At 34.1% G+C, this 22,290-nt stretch overlaps 1 protein-coding gene and 1 pseudogene across 1 annotated transcript in view; one reads left to right on the forward strand and one right to left on the reverse strand.

Annotated features, from left to right (window-relative positions):
• Positions 1-9,945, forward strand: part of LOC139858160 (uncharacterized) — a 232,098-nt gene extending 222,153 nt beyond the window's left edge. The window contains exons 2-3 of the mRNA XM_071847010.1: positions 8,053-8,070; positions 8,847-9,945. Coding sequence (XP_071703111.1) covers positions 8,856-9,788 — 933 coding nt within the window. The 5' untranslated portion in view covers positions 8,053-8,070; positions 8,847-8,855 and the 3' untranslated portion in view covers positions 9,789-9,945. The remainder of the gene's footprint in view (positions 1-8,052; positions 8,071-8,846) is intronic.
• Positions 9,946-10,470: 525 nt separating this feature from the next.
• LOC139860175 (F-box protein SKIP14-like) lies at positions 10,471-11,120 on the reverse strand (annotated as a pseudogene).
• Between the last annotated feature and the right edge of the window lie 11,170 nt (positions 11,121-22,290).

The following is a 22,290-nucleotide window of genomic DNA, read 5'->3' on the forward strand; positions in this document are numbered from 1 at the left end:
GTGAACACCTGGTAACCGACATTAACAAGATGCATATATAAGAATATCCCCATCATTCCGGGACACCCTTCGGATATGATATAAATTTCGAAGTACTAAAGCATCCGGTACTTTGGATGGGATTTGTTAGGCCCAATAGATCTATCTTTAGGATTCGCGTCAATTAGGGTGTCTGTTCCCTAATTCTTAGATTACCAGACTTAATAAAAAGGGGCATATTCGATTTCGATAATTCAACCATAGAATGTAGTTTCACGTACTTGTGTCTATTTTGTAAATCATTTATAAAACCTGCATGTATTCTCATCCCAAAAATATTAGATTTTAAAAGTGGGACTATAACTCACTTTCACAGATTTTTACTTCGTCGGGAAGTAAGACTTGGCCACTGGTTGATTCACGAACCTATAACAATATATACATATATATCAAAGTATGTTCAAAATATATTTACAACACTTTTAATATATTTTGATGTTTTAAGTTTATTAAGTCAGCTGTCCTCGTTAGTAACCTACAACTAGTTGTCCACAGTTAGATGTACAGAAATAAATCGATAAATATTATCTTGAATCAATCCACGACCCAGTGTATACGTATCTCAGTATTGATCACAACTCAAACTATATATATTTTGGAATCAACCTCAACCCTGTATAGCTAACTCCAACATTCACATATAGAGTGTCTATGGTTGTTCCGAAATATATATAGATGTGTCGACATGATAGGTCGAAACATTGTATACGTGTCTATGGTATCTCAAGATTACATAATATACAATACAAGTTGATTAAGTTATGGTTGGAATAGATTTGTTACCAATTTTCACGTAGCTAAAATGAGAAAAATTATCCAATCTTGTTTTACCCATAACTTCTTCATTTTAAATCCGTTTTGAGTGAATCAAATTGCTATGGTTTCATATTGAACTCTATTTTATGAATATAAACAGAAAAAGTATAGGTTTATAGTCGGAAAAATAAGTTACAAGTCGTTTTTGTAAAGGTAGTCATTTCAGTCGAAAGAACGACGTCTAGATGACCATTTTAGAAAACATACTTCCACTTTGAGTTTAACCATAATTTTTGGATATAGTTTCATGTTCATAATAAAAATCATTTTCTCAGAATAACAGCTTTTAAATCAAAGTTTATCATAGTTTTTAATTAACTAACCCAAAACAGCCCGCGGTGTTACTACGACGGCGTAAATCCGGTTTTACGGTGTTTTTCGTGTTTCCAGGTTTTAAATCATTAAGTTAGCATATCATATAGATATAGAACATGTGTTTAGTTGATTTTAAAAGTCAAGTTAGAAGGATTAACTTTTGTTTGCGAACAAGTTTAGAATTAACTAAACTATGTTCTAGTGATTACAAGTTTAAACCTTCGAATAAGATAGCTTTATATGTATGAATCGAATGATGTTATGAACATCATTACTACCTTAAGTTCCTTGGATAAACCTACTGGAAAAGAGAAAAATGGATCTAGCTTCAACGGATCCTTGGATGGCTCGAAGTTCTTGAAGCAGAATCATGACACGAAAACAAGTTCAAGTAAGATCATCACTTGAAATAAGATTGTTATAGTTATAGAAATTGAACCAAAGTTTGAATATGATTATTACCTTGTATTAGAATGATAACCTACTGTAAGAAACAAAGATTTCTTGAGGTTGGATGATCACCTTACAAGATTGGAAGTGAGCTAGCAAACTTGAAAGTATTCTTGATTTTATGTAACTAGAACTTGTAAAATATATGAAGAACACTTAGAACTTGAAGATAGAACTTGAGAGAGATTAATTAGATGAAGAAAATTGAAGAATGAAAGTGTTTGTAGGTGTTTTTGGTCGTTGGTGTATGGATTAGATATAAAGGATATGTAATTTTGTTTTCATGTAAATAAGTCATGAATGATTACTCATATTTTTGTAATTTTATGAGATATTTCATGCTAGTTGCCAAATGATGGTTCTCACATGTGTTAGGTGACTCACATGGGCTGCTAAGAGCTGATCATTGGAGTGTATATACCAATAGTACATACATCTAAAAGCTGTGTATTGTACGAGTACGAATACGGGTGCATACGAGTAGAATTGTTGATGAAACTGAACGAGGATGTAATTGTAAGCATTTTTGTTAAGTAGAAGTATTTTGATAAGTGTATTGAAGTCTTTCAAAAGTGTATAAATACATATTAAAACACTACATGTATATACATTTTAACTGAGTCGTTAAGTCATCGTTAGTCGTTACATGTAAGTGTTGTTTTGAAACCTTTAGGTTAACGATCTTGTTAAATGTTGTTAACCCAATATTTATAATATCAAATGAGATTTTAAATTATTATATTATCATGATATTATCATGTATGAATATCTCTTAATATGATATATATCCATTAAATGTCTTTACAACGATAATCGTTACATATATGTCTCGTTTAAAAAATCATTAAGTTAGTAGTCTTGTTTTTACATATGTAGTTCATTGTTAATATACTTAATGATATGTTTACTTATCATAGTATCATGTTAACTATATATATATATATATATATATATATATATATATATATATATATATATATATATATATATATATATATATATATATCCATATATATGTCATCATATAGTTTTTACAAGTTTTAACGTTTGTGAATCACCGGTCAACTTGGGTGGTCAATTGTCTATATGAAACATATTTCAATTAATCAAGTCTTAACAAGTTTGATTGCTTAACATGTTGGAAACATTTAATCATGTAAATATCAATCTCAATTAATATATATAAACATGGAAAAGTTCGGGTCACTACAAAGGCGTGGTCGGGTGCCTTCCTTACCATGCCTCCTGATCCTGATTTGTTTGTAATGTCGCGCCGCGACCCATTCCTCCACGCCGCGACCTTTAACTTGGTCTGGTCACTTTTCGCATACAAGAACTTTAACGCACGAACATGTCTCAATTCCTTCATACACCTATCGTACATACGCGATACACCTATAAATCATGTACGGGGAAAAACGGGGTGTTACAATTACTCCACTAATCATTCATATCGGTGACGTTTCGTATGACACTTCGATAAACGTTCGCCGTCAAAACAAAATACCTAGGATCGATCCATACGCCTCCTATCAAAATACAAATAACAAAGAACTCGTACCACCACCGGGTAATCAAAAGGAGACGCCGTAGATATAACAAATACACCGCTACGGTCGATGCCACGTTACCGGTGTCACAATAACGCGCTCATGGGACCTCCATGAATAGGTTACTCTTAGGCACATTTTACGAAAATGTTTTAACCGATTTATTAATTATAAATTTCAAATACCATTTAAAGTGATTAATAGTCTTTAAAATATATTTAAGAAGAATTAACGAAATCACTTAAATATTTTACGCTTGATCTAATTCTTAAAATGTTCAAACGGACTTAACGGGAGATGTAAAGCCACATGGAATGAGGGACACTCGATATGAATCACCGTACCACTCGCCACACTCACACATGTTCTTTATCGAAATGTTTACGACATTTTTCGGGGCTGTTTCGAGGCACGGTTTTGACACAATTTCCAAAGACCAAATTATTTTAATTTCCTCAATTAACAAATATAATTAGCAACCTCGTTAGTACATCCAAATGAGGAAACATAACACAATCTATAGACTAACAAATATAATGAATTTCCAAATAAGTATGTCATACCAATAATTTTTATACACAATTCGAAACAAAGTTTTGAGAGGAAAGATTTACCGAAGCGATCCTAAAACCACCTAGAATATCTGTACCTTATGATGAATGACGAAATTCCAAGGACAACAAAATACCACCAAAAGATGCGATCACCGAGCCAAATCTAATGAATACGCATGTATGAGTACAAAACACATTCAAATAGGGAGTATGTAATATCCTTTATTAATAGTATTACCGTATAATTCTTATGTTTTTATTTCTATCCAAATAGTTTCATATTCAAATTTCTAGTTTTAGTATATTACGTCTTATAAGAATTTAGTGGTCAATATTGATAGTGGCACCAGTGGCGAACCTATGCAGAAAGTAATGGGGTCATGTGACCCCAACGAAATCAAATATATAATAGGGTGTTGTAAATAATAATACAAGTTCATTGGTAGTTTACTGGTTATGAGACTATTACTTGAATTCCGAGACGAAGGTAAGTCCTTTGTATGCATCTTTTTTTTTATTATTATTTTCTTAAAATGAGTTATATATTTGATTATCTGATAATGTTTTTCTTTTAACTCTAAAAGCCCATTTGAGTTACTACTCTAGTCTAACTAATATCAATTGTTCGAGCAATGTTCAATATGAATTAATTACGTAGTACTAAATTTGTGTATCTGACTCATTTTACACATATGTACTATATAGTTCAGGGTTATTAAATGATAATTTTGGCATTCTCCAATTATCCTTTTGTAACTTGTTTATACTCTAGGGTGGTGTAATGTATAATTATCAAAATTCTTTCCATCTTGTTTATAATTTTCGATGTACAGAAAGTGAAAACCAGAGTATCATTTTTCCTATTTTAATTCTCCCATTTTGTCATCATTTTGGCCATTAATCTTATTTTTACTTTTCAAGTGGACATTAAAATAAGTTAGATACATTGTGACAACCCGGAAATTTCCAACCAAATTTAAACTTTAATCTTTATATGTTTCCGACACGATAAGCAATATTTGTTAAGTTAAATTGCAAGAATTTTAAACTATGTTCATACATTCATTCAACCTCGACCAAGTTCCAACGATTCACGAACCATTAAACGAATATGATTATATATGTATATGTGTATATATATTATAACTTGAAACGTAAACAAAATATTAGATTAAATACTTTATATGATTGTATCTGTTTCAAAATATTTATCAATGGAATTAGAAGATAAGATCAAATGATTGAATTATCAGATATATTGAATTATGATTACAAGTCTCTGTTGAAAGGCCCACGTTGATTTGAGAAATCTTTCCATTTTAACAATATTCGAAAAATGGTAAAGTGATTTATAAATAAGAACAAATTGTCAATCATTGAGAACTAGACAAAGGATAGTGGAAGATTGAATCTCATAAAGACTCGATTGATCTATTTAGTTTCAAACGTACAAAAACGTTTTCAGTTTAAAAAGAACTTTATTATTAAAACGTATATAACTTTTATAAATATCTAGAACCACTTTTGACAACTCATTACTTAACTAGTATGATAAAGATAACGATAACGATATTTATATTTTATTTTATTAAATATATATAACGATTTAAATTAATATTATATATATTTATACGCGTATTATACGTACACAGTTTTATACTTTTACTATACTTAAACTTTACCTTTACTTTAACTTTAATAATTCACTTTAATAATTCATACTTTAATAATTCACTTTAATAATTCATACTTTAATAATTCACTTTAATAATTCATACTTTAATAATTCACTTTAATAATTCAAAAATCTATTATAAATAGAATTCAATAGGTTTTATTATTTCATAGAAACTTGAAAATATTTTACTCTAAACTCTCTCAATCGATTTACATATATATATTTACTCCGTATTATTTCAAGATATTATTAGTATACATAAAATATTACGACGGAGTGCTGTCCGAGTGATTTCGAAATTGTTTTTTGACTAGGATATGATTAAGGAAATTATGGGTTATAGCTATGGAGGTGATTGAGTATGGTTCATGGGTATGCTTGTGAGGTCAATATAGTGTTTATCACTTCCGTTGCGTCTATGTACCTTTCCTGCAATATTGAATCTCAATATTGATACGTGAGTACTCATAATTTAACTTTTACATACTAATAGTGTATCCCTGACTAGTGCTCGAGTATTTAGGATTATGCATGCTTGTACTTTTGATATTGCCCTTAGACAGGTTAGGTTGAATATTGAATTATTTACACTTGCAGTTGAGATAAGGTATAAGATATGCATGTCCTTGGAAAGCTAGCGAAAAATTAAGAACTTTTCCTTTAGATATCGAATGGTTTCGATGAACGGATTAGAAGTTATAATCAATTGAATTTTCGATATTTTTATTAAAAATGATTATTATTATCGTCATTTTTATCGTCGTTCGAGTTTTATCTTATTATTATCATTAAAAATTGTTATTTTTTTTATTACTATCGTTATTATCGTTAAAGTTATAATTAGTATTATTATTATTATCCAATTATTATTATTATTATTATTTTTATTATTATTATTATTATTATTATTAGTATTATTATTATTATTATTATTATTATTATCATTATTAATATATATATATCATTATTTAAAAATGGTTATTGTTATTGTTATTATTATTATTACTATATTATCATTAAGATAATTATTAGTATTATCGTTAATAATGTTATAGTAACTATCATTATTAATATTAGTGTAATTAAAATAAATATTTGTAACACCTAATTATTTTGATTACTATTATTATCATTATTATGAACACGATATAAAAGACGATTAAAAGCTATTAAACGAAACGATTAGGAAATAATGAGTAAGAGTATCATGATGAAATTAAAATATTATAAGATATTGATTTAGATAAAATTATCGTTCTTATTATTTTTATCATTACTATTATTATTAAAAGTATCGTTAGTATTAAAACTATCATTTTAACAAAAATTATCATTTTAATAGAAATGTCATTGTTACTATAAAATATCATTATTATTATTATTTTAAATAGAATTATTATTTTAAAGATAATATTAAAAATTATCGTAAATATTAAAGTTATCATAATTAGAATTATCGTTTTATCATAATGTCATCTTAGTAATTATAAATATTGATATTTTTATAATAATAATTATTATTACAAAATAATACAACTTTTACTTACTATCATTATAGATATTATTTTATCAAATAAATCAGTATTGTTATCTCATCGTATTGTTGGTCAAAACTAAAACTGAAGTGCTACTGGTGATGTGAGCAAAAGAAGTAAACAATTGTAATTAGTTAGATATACATATCAATTTTTTGACGAAACGTGATTTATAGTATCTGTAGCCTATCAATTAAAAGAAATTAGCAACAATAAAAAAATTACAGTAAACTAATATATACAGATAACTAATAGTGATCACATTACGTATTCTCACCTTATAATAGCTTTATACCGTTGAATAGAATTAGATGATTAGCATGTATCGATTATGGTAGTTAATATCATAGTACGTAGCTCGGAAAAGAAAAAAAAGCAAGCATGAACAATTGCCGCTAAATAAATTAGGGCATAAAGACGTATCACATTAAGATTGGATAAATTGGTAAATATGATGAGTTTATATGTTTAAAATGAGCTCATATGATATAATCGTATTTAAGTGGGTAAATATGCTATTATTAAAGTTAAGAAGGGTATATATGATAAAAACCATAACTAATAAATAAAATATTTAATTAATGTTAATGACATCATCAAGATGACTTAGATTTTTTTTTTTTTTTCTTAACAAATGAATTAATCTAATAATGACATCATCATTATAGAAATTTAATAAAAAATAAATAAATAAATAAATAGTAAATAAATAAAAAGGGATTAATTAAGTTTTAATTTAATAGTAAATAGTAAAAAATAAAATATATATGGATTTATTGAAATCAGCAGTGTCTCCGTTTATTAATTTTGTGACGTGATAAGTATCAGAAAACTTAAAATGACATACACAGTATCCGTCTTTTTCTTTAAACCCTAGCAATTCAATTTCAAAAAGATTAGGGCTTTATTGACTGAAGATTGCAAAACAACCAATAATCAGCTAAATTGAACTGGGTATGTAAAATCTTTCTTATTCATTTTTCATTATGCGCTCAAAGATTCATTTCAGTTTTTTCAATTTGGGACTTTTTGTGCCAAATTGATGAACATCCTGTAATACTCCTTATCTGTTTGCTTACTGTATAGCTTACTTTATAAAATCAAAGGGATACTGAACTGTGACCTATCTGCAGGTATTTTACATTTCTATATTTTTAGTTCCTTTTTATATATTTATTTAATTTATATATTTATTTATTGTAACACTGTTTTTTCTTTTAAGTTGTAGTAGGTGATGTTATTTCTCTATGTTTAAGATGTTGATGACCTGTTTGATATAATGTTGATGACTAGTGTGGTATAATTTTGTTTTAAACTTTTCTTTTTTCACGAAAATTTGCGAGAAGAAACATTTTCGTCAGCAAGAATCAGCTGCTTTGGATAAAAAAAAAGTGGCCAATTTGATTGCTTTTTCTCAAATTATTGAATATTTCCACCCAATATATTGGTGCAATCTGACCATTTTGCTAGAGGAAATGCAAATACATAAATAGTTGAAGTTTAGAACATTGGAATATGAAATAAACCTAAACGAACCTTGTTTATTGTCTGCGTAAAATCATGTCATTTGTAGCCTTTCTTTTAGTACAATGGTTCCAAATAAACACTTGGGGTGTGTTTGTTTACCACTTAATTGAATCGTCCAGCGCTGAATGTTTGAGTTGTTCGGAACGCGTTTGTTTGTGACCTTTGAACTTGTTCAGATTAACACTTACTCTATAAATGCTGTCAAGGTTGCAATTTTATAGCTATTAGTAAGTTATTGAGATGATAATAACTGAAAAGGCATGTGTCAAATGAAGTTTGTGACTAAAACTATTTGTGAATATTGAATTCTATAATGCGTTGTTCTTCTCTTTACTTTTTTTTTTTAATTTCCAAATTAATGATTTGTTATTGCTCTTTGTAGATATCTGCGATGAGCTATGCTTGCGTCACTAGACTCAATTTTATTCACCATAAACCGAGGCCTTATTATCTTCCCAAAAGAAACAAGTTCCAGGTCAACTTTTCCAGACCGTTTGCAACTTGCGCGTCAACATCATCACCTTCTCTAGTCCACGATCCCCAATGGTTGACTTTGACTAGTCAACTGACTCCATCAGGTGCGCCTGCGCAACGTTCTGAGGAATGGTTTGCCCTTAGAAAGGACCGGCTGACCACTAGCACCTTCAGCACAGCTCTCGGGTTATGGAAAGGCAAACGAAGGTACGAACTTTGGCACGAAAAAGTCTTCCCTTTAGATATAAAGTCAACCGTTTCGGTTGCTTCAAAACACGCCATGGAATGGGGTGTTCTTAAAGAGTCAACCGCCGTAGAAAAATACAAAACCATAACGGGTCGTGAAGTAACTTCATTAGGATTCGCAACCCATTCAGAAGATAAATTCGATTGGATAGGTGCATCCCCAGACGGGCTTATCGGTAATTTCCCAAATCCCGGGATTTTAGAAGTCAAATGTCCGTTCAACAAAGGAAAACCCGAGTCCGCTACGCCTTGGACCACATTGCCGTTTTATTATATGCCACAAATTCAGGGTCAAATGGAAGTTATGAATCGCGATTGGGTCGATTTGTATTGTTGGACGACTAGTGGAAGCACTATATTTCGTGTTTGTAGAGATGAAGAATATTGGAAGTTAATGCACGAGGTTTTACGAGAATTTTGGTGGGAAAATGTGGTCCCGGCGAGAGAAGCTTTTTTGATTGAGGGTGAGGAGGAAGCTAAAAAGTATGAACCAACGTCGACGCATAAGCTAACGGGATTAGTGATTCACAAGAGCTTAAAGTTAGCAAGCGAATCGAAGCTTTTGTGTAAAGAGGTTGCAGGACATGTTGAATTTATGAGCTAACAATCTTTAGCACATAACTTGTTCGTATAGTAACCGTATGTTCACTTCTAGGTGTTTTATTCTATTTAACATCATTTCATTTATGCTGATTCTTGATTGCACTATTTTTATCCTATATGGTTAGCCAAGATCAATAATGCGGTATGCATTATCGAATTAAACTGATAGTTTGAAGTATTTTTTCCATAAAAGCTGCAAACTTTGTGATGGGAGCAAATAAAAAGAAAGCCATGGTTTTTCAGATCAACTGTAAGTTACAAATATTCACAAGTGTAATGAAAAGATTTTGTTTTCGAAGAGATCGTCACATAAAGATGCTTATTTTATACGCGTAAAAGATAACGATACATCAAAAAATTGTGATAACTCAAAGTTTTGTTTTCGGAGAGATTGTCACTTAAAGATGATTACTAACTTACGACTATGCCATTAGATAACAGACTACACCATTAGATAACAGATGCTGAATCACTTAAGCCTTTGACAAACTCAACACACCGAGCATCATCATCATCACGTAGCCATGTAAACAGACAGTCTCACTTGACCCATCAGAAACGTCAAGATCTAATCTTGTGTTGTAGCTCATGTGGTAGCGGTCTGTCTCTCTTAGCGAGAGGTCAGGAGTTCGACCCAAGGTTGCATTCCGCTCATCACGTTGCAGGGGCAGGGGGAGGGTCTTTTACCGCTCATGCCCTCGGATTGGGCCGGGTTTCATCCTGGGTAGCAATTGGGGGCAGGTTATGCAACTGCGGGAGATGAACGCTAGGTGGTTAAGTCCCCTGAGTGATCCCGTCTGCTGTTAAAAAAAAAAAAATTAAAAAAAAAAAATAAATAGAAACGTTAAGATCTATTTCTTGAACCTTTTGGCAACTTGGTAGTTCCGATAGAAAACTGGAGCAAAGATAATCTAAAAACGTTTCTTCCTATTCACTATTGTGTACACAACGTCAACATCGATCACACCGAGGTATGCAGATTATACAAGCCCTACATAACTCACCACGTTGATCTTTCACTTGACAACTTTCAGCTGGACAGTCGTAAACAAGCCTCACATTTTGACATCTTGGGCATAGTTCAACATCTGTATCACGATCATCATCCTCAGATGGTCGATATAAGTTTCCACGCTGATAATAGTGTGATATGTAATTGTTTTTCTGCATGTCGTCATCAGATAGTAACAAAAACTTCAAATCTTTGAAATGCTCGTGTGACATGCCGTAGAATCCACTAGTTCTCAACTGTTTGATACCTGAGGTACCATCACTTGAAAGTCTTCAAGATTTTCAAGATGCCCTCGATACTGAGTCTTGTGCATCCTGGAATAGACAACAATATGAAAAACAGTACAAAAGGTCAATATATGGCACCAAAAGAATCAAAAAATGTCATCATGGGTACAAAGGATGAGAAAGAAGTGATATAATCAATTCAACAACTAAAGGAAAAATTAACCCCATCAATTAAAGCATCTATACTTTCTCTAAGAATGAAGTTAAAGTTTTGAGGTTTTCTTAAATTTTTGAGGTTTTCTCTGTCCGGGTTACTCGGGAGGATGTTGGACAGAGTCCAAATTAATTGACAAACATTTAAAAGTTTGATTTTGCATGTTGTTAGCAAAGTCATATTTGCTAGTTACATTTACATGGAAATTTCAAAGAAAAAGAAAAGTTTGATTTTTTGCTTTGAAAAAGTCATACGGTGGCTATAACTTATTTATTTGTTTTCATATGGATGACTAAGCTTATGGTTGGTGAAATTTCAAGTATAAATAGGTGATAGATGAAAAGGAGGGAAGATTATCCAAGAAAGGATCAAGTGATCCAGAGAGAGAGGATCAAGTATCACAAATGAGAGAAAAACATAGTTGATAGGGTTTATCAACGGAGCGTGTTTATTTGTGAGGATATCACAAAGTAGATAGGGAGTTGATCAGTAACATCAACGGGAACCTTTCTTTGTGAGGTTGAGAGTTTTATTCTTGTAAGGAGTGTAAAAGAGTGTACGAGAAACTTAGATTTTATACTAAAATCTAAGGGGTTTGGGTTTAACTCATAGTGTATTTTTTCCTTGTACCGGGTCCTTTTATATTATAAGAATAAAGGAGACTCCTGGGGTGGATGTAGGCAGGGTTTGCCGAACCACGTTAAATCCTCGTGTTATCAGTTACTTTATTTGCTTTCTATTATTTCTCGCAAGTTTGTCTCAAACAAATTATATCCTCGCTTCCGCTGGTGTGAGTGTGCTAGGCAAGTTGTCATAACAAGTGGTATCAGAGCATCCAGGTGTTTCGGATAAGTTTTTTGTTTTGTTTGGAGATGGCGAGAAACGGCCGTATGCAATTTAAGGTGGAGCCATTTGAGATGGCGGATGACGATTGGTATATTATTGAACACATAGATGTGTTTAATGGTCTGGTTAATCAACTTGAATAAGTTAAGGTTTAAAGGAGGAAGAAGATAAGACCCTTATTCTTCTTGCCTCTCTTCCCAGTTCGCAGGATAAGAGACGAAGATCCGATGACCGTTTTGAGCATGGGTTTGCTATGGTTGGTCATTGAAGGGGAAGGTTTGCCGAGAAGAGATCTAGCGATAACAGTAGGTCTAGATCAGAAGACGGTGTGAAGGGTATGCAGTGCTTCAAATGTCATGAGTGGGGTGACTACGGACGGACTGTCCACTCTGGAAGAATGGTGAAGGTAAATCTGGGGGTTCATCGACTGTGGTAGCAGTTATTGTACCGGTGGGAGATGTTTTCACAATCTCCAAAAGTTCTACTTCTGCTCAAGATGAATGGATTTTAGAATCTGTTTGTACGATGCATGTGTGTTCCAAGAAAGCTTATTTTGATAAGCTAATATTAAAGAAAGCGGGGGTGCTGACTTTAGGTGATGGTTCAACATGTGATGTTGAGGGTGTTGGCATGGTGAAATTAAAATTGTTTCACGGAGCTGCTTACGCTCTTGGTGGTGTGGCGTACACACCAAAGATGTGCAACAATCTAATTTCCTTATGCGTGTTGAATTCTCAAGGATACGGATATTGGGCCGTAGGTGGAGTTATGAAAATCACACGTAGCGTGAAGGTCCTGATGAAGCGAGAGAAGTATGAGGGTTTATATCGTCTGGTGGCGAGTACAAAATGTACTCGTGTCTCGAAGGTTTAGAAAGTGTCCACGCGGGAAACATGTCGGGAACATGTTGGGACATGTGTGACCAAGGTAGACGATGGTGAGAAGGAAAATCCTACTGTGGTGGGAGAGGTGATTCGAGACTCCTCTCCGCAACTAGGTAAGTTGACAGGGTTAGCTGCACATGATTATTGGCCGTTTTATTTGAATCGGGGTTCAGGAACGAGGTGATTCATGGTGTGTGTAGCGGGGATAACTGAGGCCAAAAGTGGAAATACTAGGTGTTAGTATTTTCGGTGACGAAGAAGTTAAATGTTCGTCAAGGTGGAGATTGTTGCACAGAGTCCAAATTAATTGACAAACATTTAAAAGTTTGATTTTGCATGTTGTTAGCAAAGTCAAACTTGCTAGTTACATTTACATGGAAATTTCAAAGAAAAAGAAAAGTTTGATTTTTTGCTTTGAAAAAGTCATACGGTGGCTATAACTTATTTATTTGTTTTCATATGGATGACTAAGCTTATGGTTGGTGAAATTTCAAGTATAAATAGGTGATAGATGCAAAGAAGGGAAGATTATCCAAGAAAGGATCAAGTGATCCAGAGAGAGGGGATCAAGTATCACAAATGAGAGAAAAACATAGTTGATAGGGTTTATCAACGGAGTGTGTTTATTTGTGAGGATATCACAAAGTAGATAGGGAGTTGATCAGTAACATCAACGGGAACCTTTCTTTGTGAGGTTGAGAATTTTATTCTTGTAAGGAGTGTAAAAGAGTGTACGAGAAACTTAGATTTCATACTAAAATCTAAGGGGCTTGGGTTTGGGTTTAACTCATAGTGTATTTTTTCCTTGTACCGGGTTCTTTTATATTATAAGTATAAAGGAGACTCTTGGGGTGGATGTAGGCAGGGTTTGCCGAACCACGTTAAATCGTCGTGTTATCAGTTACTTTATTTGCTTTCTATTATTTCTCGCAAGTTTGTCTCAAACAAATTATATACTCGCTTCCACTGGTGTGGGTGTGCTAGACAAGTTGTCATAACAGAGGACGAGTATTTTTAACTATGATGTACGTGGCTTAACCGGAATAGTCCGTGACTATTTTACAAACCATCCCGGGCCACTCCAAGATTTGAATTAGTGACCTCTCGCAAGGAGTTCAGGGTATGGTTTGCTTTATGTAAGAATGTGGTTGACAAAACTTCAAGCCGGGTTTATGTAAGAATGCACAAAAACATAACATACAATAGTCGGTTAAAGTGGTCAAGCATATCATGCCGAAAATGTTAAATTTGACTGCAAAATGTGGAAAATTGGACCTACTAATCAACATAACCAACCATATATGCTAAAGGATGCCACGATATAACTCGTACGCATACATAGTCATGACCTAAAGTATCATACTCTGCTCATTTCAAATATCATCGACAGAACTAACACTAGTAAAGAACTTAGATGTTATACTTTTATCTACTCATTTTAGATTCAAACATCCGGAAAATATTATCAATCGAACCACATAATCAATTAAATTTAACACTACAAGGTGTGCATCATTTATAAGCCTTCTGTTCAAGTACTCATATATTTGTTAGATGTGAAGAAGAAATTAAACAAAGAAAGTGAGGCCATCATGGGATAGCATAGGTGATTTGAAGTTACACAATTGGTAACATTTAAGTGGTTCAAACGTGCGATGATTGTACAACACGTGAAAATATTGTTCCAAGCTAACTTTGTTTTTTGGTACACGAGGGTCACGTGTGGTGACACCAGATGGAAGATTAAAAGCTGATGGAATTAATATATAATTATAGGACTTCGAATTGTGTTTAGATTCTTATTTATTTAGCACTGTTAGTGCATAAACGTTAGTCCTAAGTTCATTATAACTTATTCGTATAAGATGAAATGTGGTGAGTAATAGAATACGTGTTCGTATGCAATAAAAGTTAATTTACTCACTGTTGGTGCAACCGCATGGATGCAACATGCATCCGTACGGGTACAGCGTGCAACTGCAAGGTTGCATCTTGCAACAGCACGATTGTGAGTGCAGACTATATTTATAGTTGATTTCGGGTTCATTGTTAAGGTTACGAATTCTAAACATTCCCTAGCTGTGTTTTCGATCTCCAGAGGTTCTAGCACTCGGTTATTACGATCTTTAAGATCTACAAGTCTAATAACATCACAAGATCATTGTTTGCTAAGTGTTTTTGATATAAAACTCAATATCGAGTTATTCCGCACTCGATATTGAAGATTAGATCGATTAATACCGTTTAATTGTTCCTACAAGTGGTATCAGAGCTATTGGTATCATTAATCGATCGGTTTTTGTGTCAATTTCGTGTTTAAAGTTTTGGGTTTTTGGTGTTTTTGAAAGAATTCACCAAAACTTAAAATTTTGACGTTAAAATTTGTGTTTTTGTTAATTGATTGTGTTAAACAGGTCAAAATCATTGTTTTGAACGTAAAACAATAAGTCTTTTTGATCCAGATTGAGTGCCAGATCGATCAAACCCCTAAACCCTAATTTTGGTGCAGTTTTCTGCCCAGAATTCGCCAAGAACACAACCGTATTGATTCACTACCCGGATGCAACAACCGTACGGATACACCACTGCATCCGCTTGATGTCTAAACCGTTTCGTACAACCGTGAACCCTTGCATCCGTGTTGTGCAACCGTCTCAATCCCTGCAACCGTACAGATACATCTTGCATCCATACTATTTTCATCCGGTTACACCTGCATCTGTGTAACTCTTCATCCGTGTTTAGCAACCATGTTATCCCTGCATCCATGTAGTTTTAGTGCAGCCGTGTACTGCAACCGTACGGATACAATGTCAGACACTACTGAATCTTCTGGAACACAATCATCTTTAGTCGGGGCTTCCTCGTCTGGTCTCCACAAACTTTTACAGACTGAGAATGAAATAGGGAGAACATATAGGGTTCCTAGGCTTGAATCTTTAGACGACTATGCTGAGTGGAAACCTAGGTTCCTCATTTCGCTTTATGGAATCGATACGCGAATGTATAATTGTTTAAAAATTGAATACAAGTTCCCTGAAAAAGATCCCGGTGAACCAAAGACACCTATGGAACTTACTGCTGCTGAGAGAGAGAGGACTATAGCCTAGAATGCAAGGCTTTCAGTCATCTTACTCAGGCTCTCTAAAAGGTTAGTTTTTCATCAGTGTGAGACACATACAACCACGTATGGTGTCTGGAATGCTATAGAGAGTGGTGTTGAGAGGAGTGATGAATAGAAAAAGAGTAAAGGTAAAGTTTTAAAGAAAGAGTGGAAACAGTTTGCAGTACAGCAAGATGAGATTTTTGAGGCTGCTGTTGCTAGATTCCCTTATCTGTTGATAGAATTAAAGAGGTTTGATATTACCTTCACAAACAAGAAGATTGTGCAATGCTTTCGTAAGGGTTTGCATGTTAAGTGGGATCCGATTGTTCAACAAATTGAGACTACTTGTGTTATAGCGGATAATTCTTTTAGTAACCGTGTTACTAAGTTACAGGCTAAGGAACTTGACTTGCAGGAACGTTTGAAGAGACTAGAGTTAGCTCAAAACCCAGCTTCTTACAAAGCTCATGCTATAGGATCAAACAAGAAACATGCACCTCTTCAGACTACGTTCACAACTAACAGTCAGAAATTGACTTCTAGTTATGTTACTCCTGCTCCTCAAAGTGTTCTACATCGTACCACCTCAAGAAAAGACGAGAGTTCTGAGATTCTCAAAAAGTATAACATTCGTTTGCAAAAAATTCAAGGGGTAGAAGAGGACATGGCGTTAGTGACGATGGTTGTGAATTCCTATAACGATTTACTGAATGGTCATATCGGGATAGTCACTTGGAAGCTGAAGACTATGAACAGATTGATGACAATGAAATGGAGAAAATGGACATCCTCTGGGCTATGGGTAGTGTCATTCAGAGAGCTAAGAGGTACTTACAGAACACTCTCTGAGAAGATGTTGGGTGTTAACAAGAACACCAAATTTGGCTTTGACATGAACAAGGTGAGATGTCACAAATGCAATGAGTTGGGACATTTCAAGAGAAACTGCAGTATGCCAAAGCAGCGAGGTTTTCACAATCTATTTTATAATCAAAATAAGGAATGAAAGAATAAGGTCAACATTCCTATTGCTGACGAGTCATCCAAAGCCTTAGCTGCAACATATGAAGATGAGGTGTATGACTGGTCAATTGATGTGACCGATGCTTATGATCATCATGCTAACATTGTGAGAGTTCAGATGATAGAAGAGGAAGTTGAGAAAGAGAAGGCTGAAAGAGAAAATATGGGATGTATTGGTAGAGATAAGTTCTGCAAGTTCCTTCGGTGCAAAATGGAACATCGAATTGAGCAAGCATGCTACCGGGCAAACTTTTTACGTCGAGGGATTGTGAACAAAAGAGTAACTGAGAAGTTTAAGTGGGAAATGCACAATCATGGAGACATGTGGACTGATAGGGAGTCATCATCCTCAGACGAGAAATCCTATAAATTGTGCGAGAATGAAGATTTGCTATCAGGAAGTAATGTGGTTAATGTTGATGGTAAGGGTGATAAGGTTGCTGATGAGGTTGATGGTAATAGTCTTGGAAGCTTAGAAATTGGGTCGGACAGTTCCAGTTTAGAATCTGAGTCAGATTCTGAATCAGAATCTGGGCCAGATGGTGTAAAGGGCAGACGTCTCTATGCTTTCATGGTGGGTTCCACTAACAAATCAAAGGTATGTTCTGAATCTAGTCCTGTTTGTGACAATTGTGGTCGTTTGGAAGAGAAACTTAAAGATCTTAGTGAATCTGTCTCTGTCTGTAATAAGTGTTCTGAACTTGAAGAGCAGGTTAAACAATTGACTAACATTTGCCTCAACTGTAATAATTGTGCTGCCTTAGAACAAGAAAATGATTTTCTTAAGAAAAATAATGAGACACTTAAGAGATAGTATGAGGATAACATGTTTTATGGAAATAGAGAGAAAGAGTTTAGGGAAATCATTAAAACTCTAGAGGATCAGGTGAGAGATCTAAAATCTAATGTGATGCTAAATACTCAAACAATCATGAAGTATATCGCTGAGATTGATGCCCTTAAGAGAGAAAAAGAATCCTTACGGATTAGGTATGAAACAGAAAGAGATAAGGTGTTTATCTTTAAGAGATTTGCTTTTGTGTTAGAGTATTGTCAGACAGACGCGGGAAAGAGAACTAGGTTTGGCTATAAGCAGTGTCCTCCCCCATTTGAACATGACTATAGCTTCTCACCACCTGAGAAACAATTCGGAGAGGACTACCTCAAACCCCTACCGACGGTGACTGAACAAGATAATGGTAAAAGGGTAGATAGTACTAAGACTCCTAAAGTAGTTGTAGGAGAGAGCAAAAAGGAAGATAAGTCAAAGGAAGATGGTAATGGAAAACTAAATCCCAAGCCAGTTATTATTCTGAAAAACTCGACTAATAAGAGACTAATCAGGATTAGGAATAGATCTTCAATTAATGGTTAATCTTCACATTCATTGATATTCCTGTGTCAAGGATCCTATCAATTGGTTTCAGAGACTAACCTTCAACGAAACGAAGAAGATCCTAATGAATATTGATGAATGTTTTCCCTCCACCTTCAAACCTTCAAACACCAAACACATACATCTTCAACATATCTTCAACCAAATCTTCAAATCTTCATCATCTTCATCATGAAGATATAAAAAATCTTCAAATTTTTTCAAAATTTTCAAAATTTTTTCGAACATAACCTTTTATCATTTACTGAATCAAATCAAAACACAAACACAATCAATTGAGATTCAACCGAAACCTAATCTAAACCGAAACATATTCAAATCACTTAAACTTTTCACTTATCCAAAGCACAAATATTACAACATCATTTCTCTGATTTCAATTTATTCATTATCAGATTATTAAATGAATATAAACACAACTCATATATATCTCATTCAGCTACAGTAGTCGATGCTTATGTTCATGAATATAAAAATTAAGTGATTCTTCACTTAATGATCAAACATCAAATCTATCATATATTCATGATCCTTGAACATCAACTAAACCGAGTGAATCAATACAGCAGCTGATTATCATCAAATTCTTCACGAATTTGATCGAGTTCTTCTTAGACCGAATACATAACCGATTTGAGTTCCGGACTACTTCGTAACAATTTGAGCAAATGTAAAAGTGCAGATCTCTTGAGATTCATCTCATGAAACTATACGCAAAGTTTTAGATCTCAATTCGAAGTACCGAATTCGAATTTTGGAGTCAACGCTTCAGAGTGCAAAGTCAACACTCTCGTTCATCATCAAATTCGAACAATCTAAGTTGTTACAGGTATGACTGATGATTTTCGAGCATTGTTGGAAGGATTTCAAGCACTTTTCATATAGGAATCGTTCTATGAACGTGACCGAAACTCAAATTCAATTTTATGTTCATCTTCAAGTTCAAGCTCACTGTTCTTCCCTTCAAATAGATTATTGTTGCTATTTTGAAATTAAATCTTCAATGATGATGATATTCGTTGCTATGGGATGAATATTTGATTAATTTCAGGTATCAATTGCATCAAAATTGATTTGCTGATGTTTGGACTCAATTGTTCTTCGTGTTATAGAACAGATTCGGTATACATGCTTTTGAATCAAATTCGGTATATGAGAGATTCGGTATGAGGGGGTTACAGGACTCGATATTGAAATTGGTATCTAATTCGGTATATGGTTTTGATGATGGTAGTTTGAATACCGAATCACACATTCGGTTGTTCATGGTCACGAATTCAGATTCGGTTAATCTATTTTACATTTGGATATGTGTACACACAGCTCCTTACTTGTTATTGGGCTGGTACTATTTTGTTTGGGCCACTCTAATTCGAATATCACTAAAGTAATTGGGCCAACAGAATCTACTTAGTCCAATAGTCATAAGAATCAGCCCACTTACTGAATCTGATGCAATTTAACAATTTTAGTCCCTGACAGGTTACAGTTTCTTGCAAGGGCAGTCCAAATACCGAATCTAACCGCATTTTTGACAGTTTTGGCCCCTAAAGCTTATCATAATTTTTAGGCCTAGTCCTTTACCGAATTTGGATCTCCAAAGCATATTTTTTCGATATTGTGGGGGAGATATGTATATTGTTGATGTGCGTGTGACTTCAATACACGTACGATATTGGACTCGGACTTCAAAGAGACAAAGTTAAAGCGTTACTTGTTTAACGAGTGAGCAAAGGAAAACCAAAGAGACTTCCACATCCTTGGAGGAGTGTTGGAGACGTTAGGAACTTCGAAGGAGCCAACAATCAAAGCCAACTATATTGATACAGGCAATATATGAATAAATGATGCTATCATAGATGTAATGAGTACACACTTGATTGGTCGTATGCCCCATACATTCCGGGGGGTGTTTCTCAAGTTTTTCGAGCTTACTAATCAAGTCAAGTGTTTAGGAGGAGGGGGGAGCTAAGTGATTTCTAAGATCTTTCTTCATTGAGGTTTAGTCAAAAGCTGGGACTTTAGCAATTTTCTGATAATCGTGCTAAGTTAGAAGATGCTTGTTTCAAGATCGTTCTTAGTTCACGTAGGAAAGCCCAAGTACTTTGAAGGGGGAGATTCTAAGAATTCAGGGTATTATTCATCAACATGAAGTGATGCAATGATGAATGTATACCTTACGCATTCCGCTGTGCAAACTCAAAGACCGTTTAAAGAACAATGACGTCAAGTTTTGAAGATTTCAAGATCTTCATCAACGGCCATACATCATTCGGGGGGAGTTAGTTAGCAATAGTTGATTCTTTCCTTGTAATGTTGTATGTTTTACTAGGGAGTTAGTTTTTGGAAACCCGTCTCACTCCTGGAGGGAGATTGTTAGAACCCCGAGAAGGAGTAAAATGTGTTTCCCTAGCCTTATGGAGGATCCTTTATATAAGGGCTATATAAAGGATCCAAGGCTCCTTAGAAACACTAAGTTTAGCCATTGTTATGTAGAGATTTCAAGAGAGCCGTTGAAGTCAATCTTGACCGATTGACTTTCTCTCTCAATCTTAATGGTTAATCTTCACATTCATTGATATTCATGTGTCAAGGGTCCTATCAGGAGGACCAGTTTCTTTTGTAGGTGATCAAGGAGGTTTTATTACTGCTCAAGGAATGATTTCAAATTCCTCGGTCAGTTTTGATAAAGTGAAATATGTTAAGGAAAAGAAGAATAACCTGCTGTCAGTTTTGCAGGTTTGTGATAAAAGGAATAAAGTTTTATTCGATGAGAAGCGGTGTTATATAATGAGAAAAGAGTATAAAGTTTTAAAAGATATGATTCTTATGACGGCACCAAGAAGTCAAGACCTATATATTCTGGATATGTCAAAGGCCTATGTCAAAGCAGCTACAGGACAACAAGCGTTCATGTCCAAAGCTATTGAACCTGTCTTATGGCATAAACGGATGGTCATTTAAGCTTCAGGAAGATGAACCACTTAGTTCACAATAATCTGGTTAAAGGAGTTAATGTAAAAGGGTTCCATATACCTGAAGGCTGCCTGCCGTGTAAGAAAGGGAAGCAAACCAAGAAGCCTCAGCAAGTAAAGAAGCATCATTCCATTGATACTCCGCTTGAGCTTCTTCATATAGATCTTTTCGGTCCAATCAACAAGAAGAGTATCACTGGAAATTCTTATTGTTTAGTGGTAATTGATGAATACTCGCGTTTTACATGGGTAGTGATGCTGAAAAGTAAAGCTGAGACTTTTGGCCAAATCAAGCTGCTGATCACGAGACTTGAAACACTTTACAAGTTGAAGGTAAGAAGAATCCGCACAGATAACGGGATCGAATTTAAAAATCGGAAGATGTAAGACTTCTGTAATGAAAGAGGTATTCAACAATAGTTCAGTTCACCTTATACTCCGCAAATGAATGGTGTAGCTGAAAGAAAGAATAGAACTTTAAGTGAGACTGCCAAAACGATGTCGGCTAACTCAGAATTACCTGTTACATTTTGGAGTGAAGCGGTTTCCAATGCGTGTTATACAATGAATAGGGTTCTTGTTGTCAAACGACACAGCAAGACATGTTATGAACTGCTACTTAAAAGGAATCTAAACATCAAACATATTGAACTGTTTGGTGCTCTTTGTACCATTATGATTCGGGATACAGGTGGTAAATTCAACCCGAAAGTAGTTACATGAATATTTTTGGGTTATGGAAATGCGTGTAAAAGGGATATAATCTGAATTCTCGATATGTTGTAGAACGTACTGAAAGTGATATTCAAAGACATGCTCC

This window comes from Rutidosis leptorrhynchoides, chromosome 7 (genome assembly GCF_046630445.1).
Source record: "Rutidosis leptorrhynchoides isolate AG116_Rl617_1_P2 chromosome 7, CSIRO_AGI_Rlap_v1, whole genome shotgun sequence".
Classification (NCBI taxonomy): domain Eukaryota; kingdom Viridiplantae; phylum Streptophyta; class Magnoliopsida; order Asterales; family Asteraceae; genus Rutidosis; species Rutidosis leptorrhynchoides.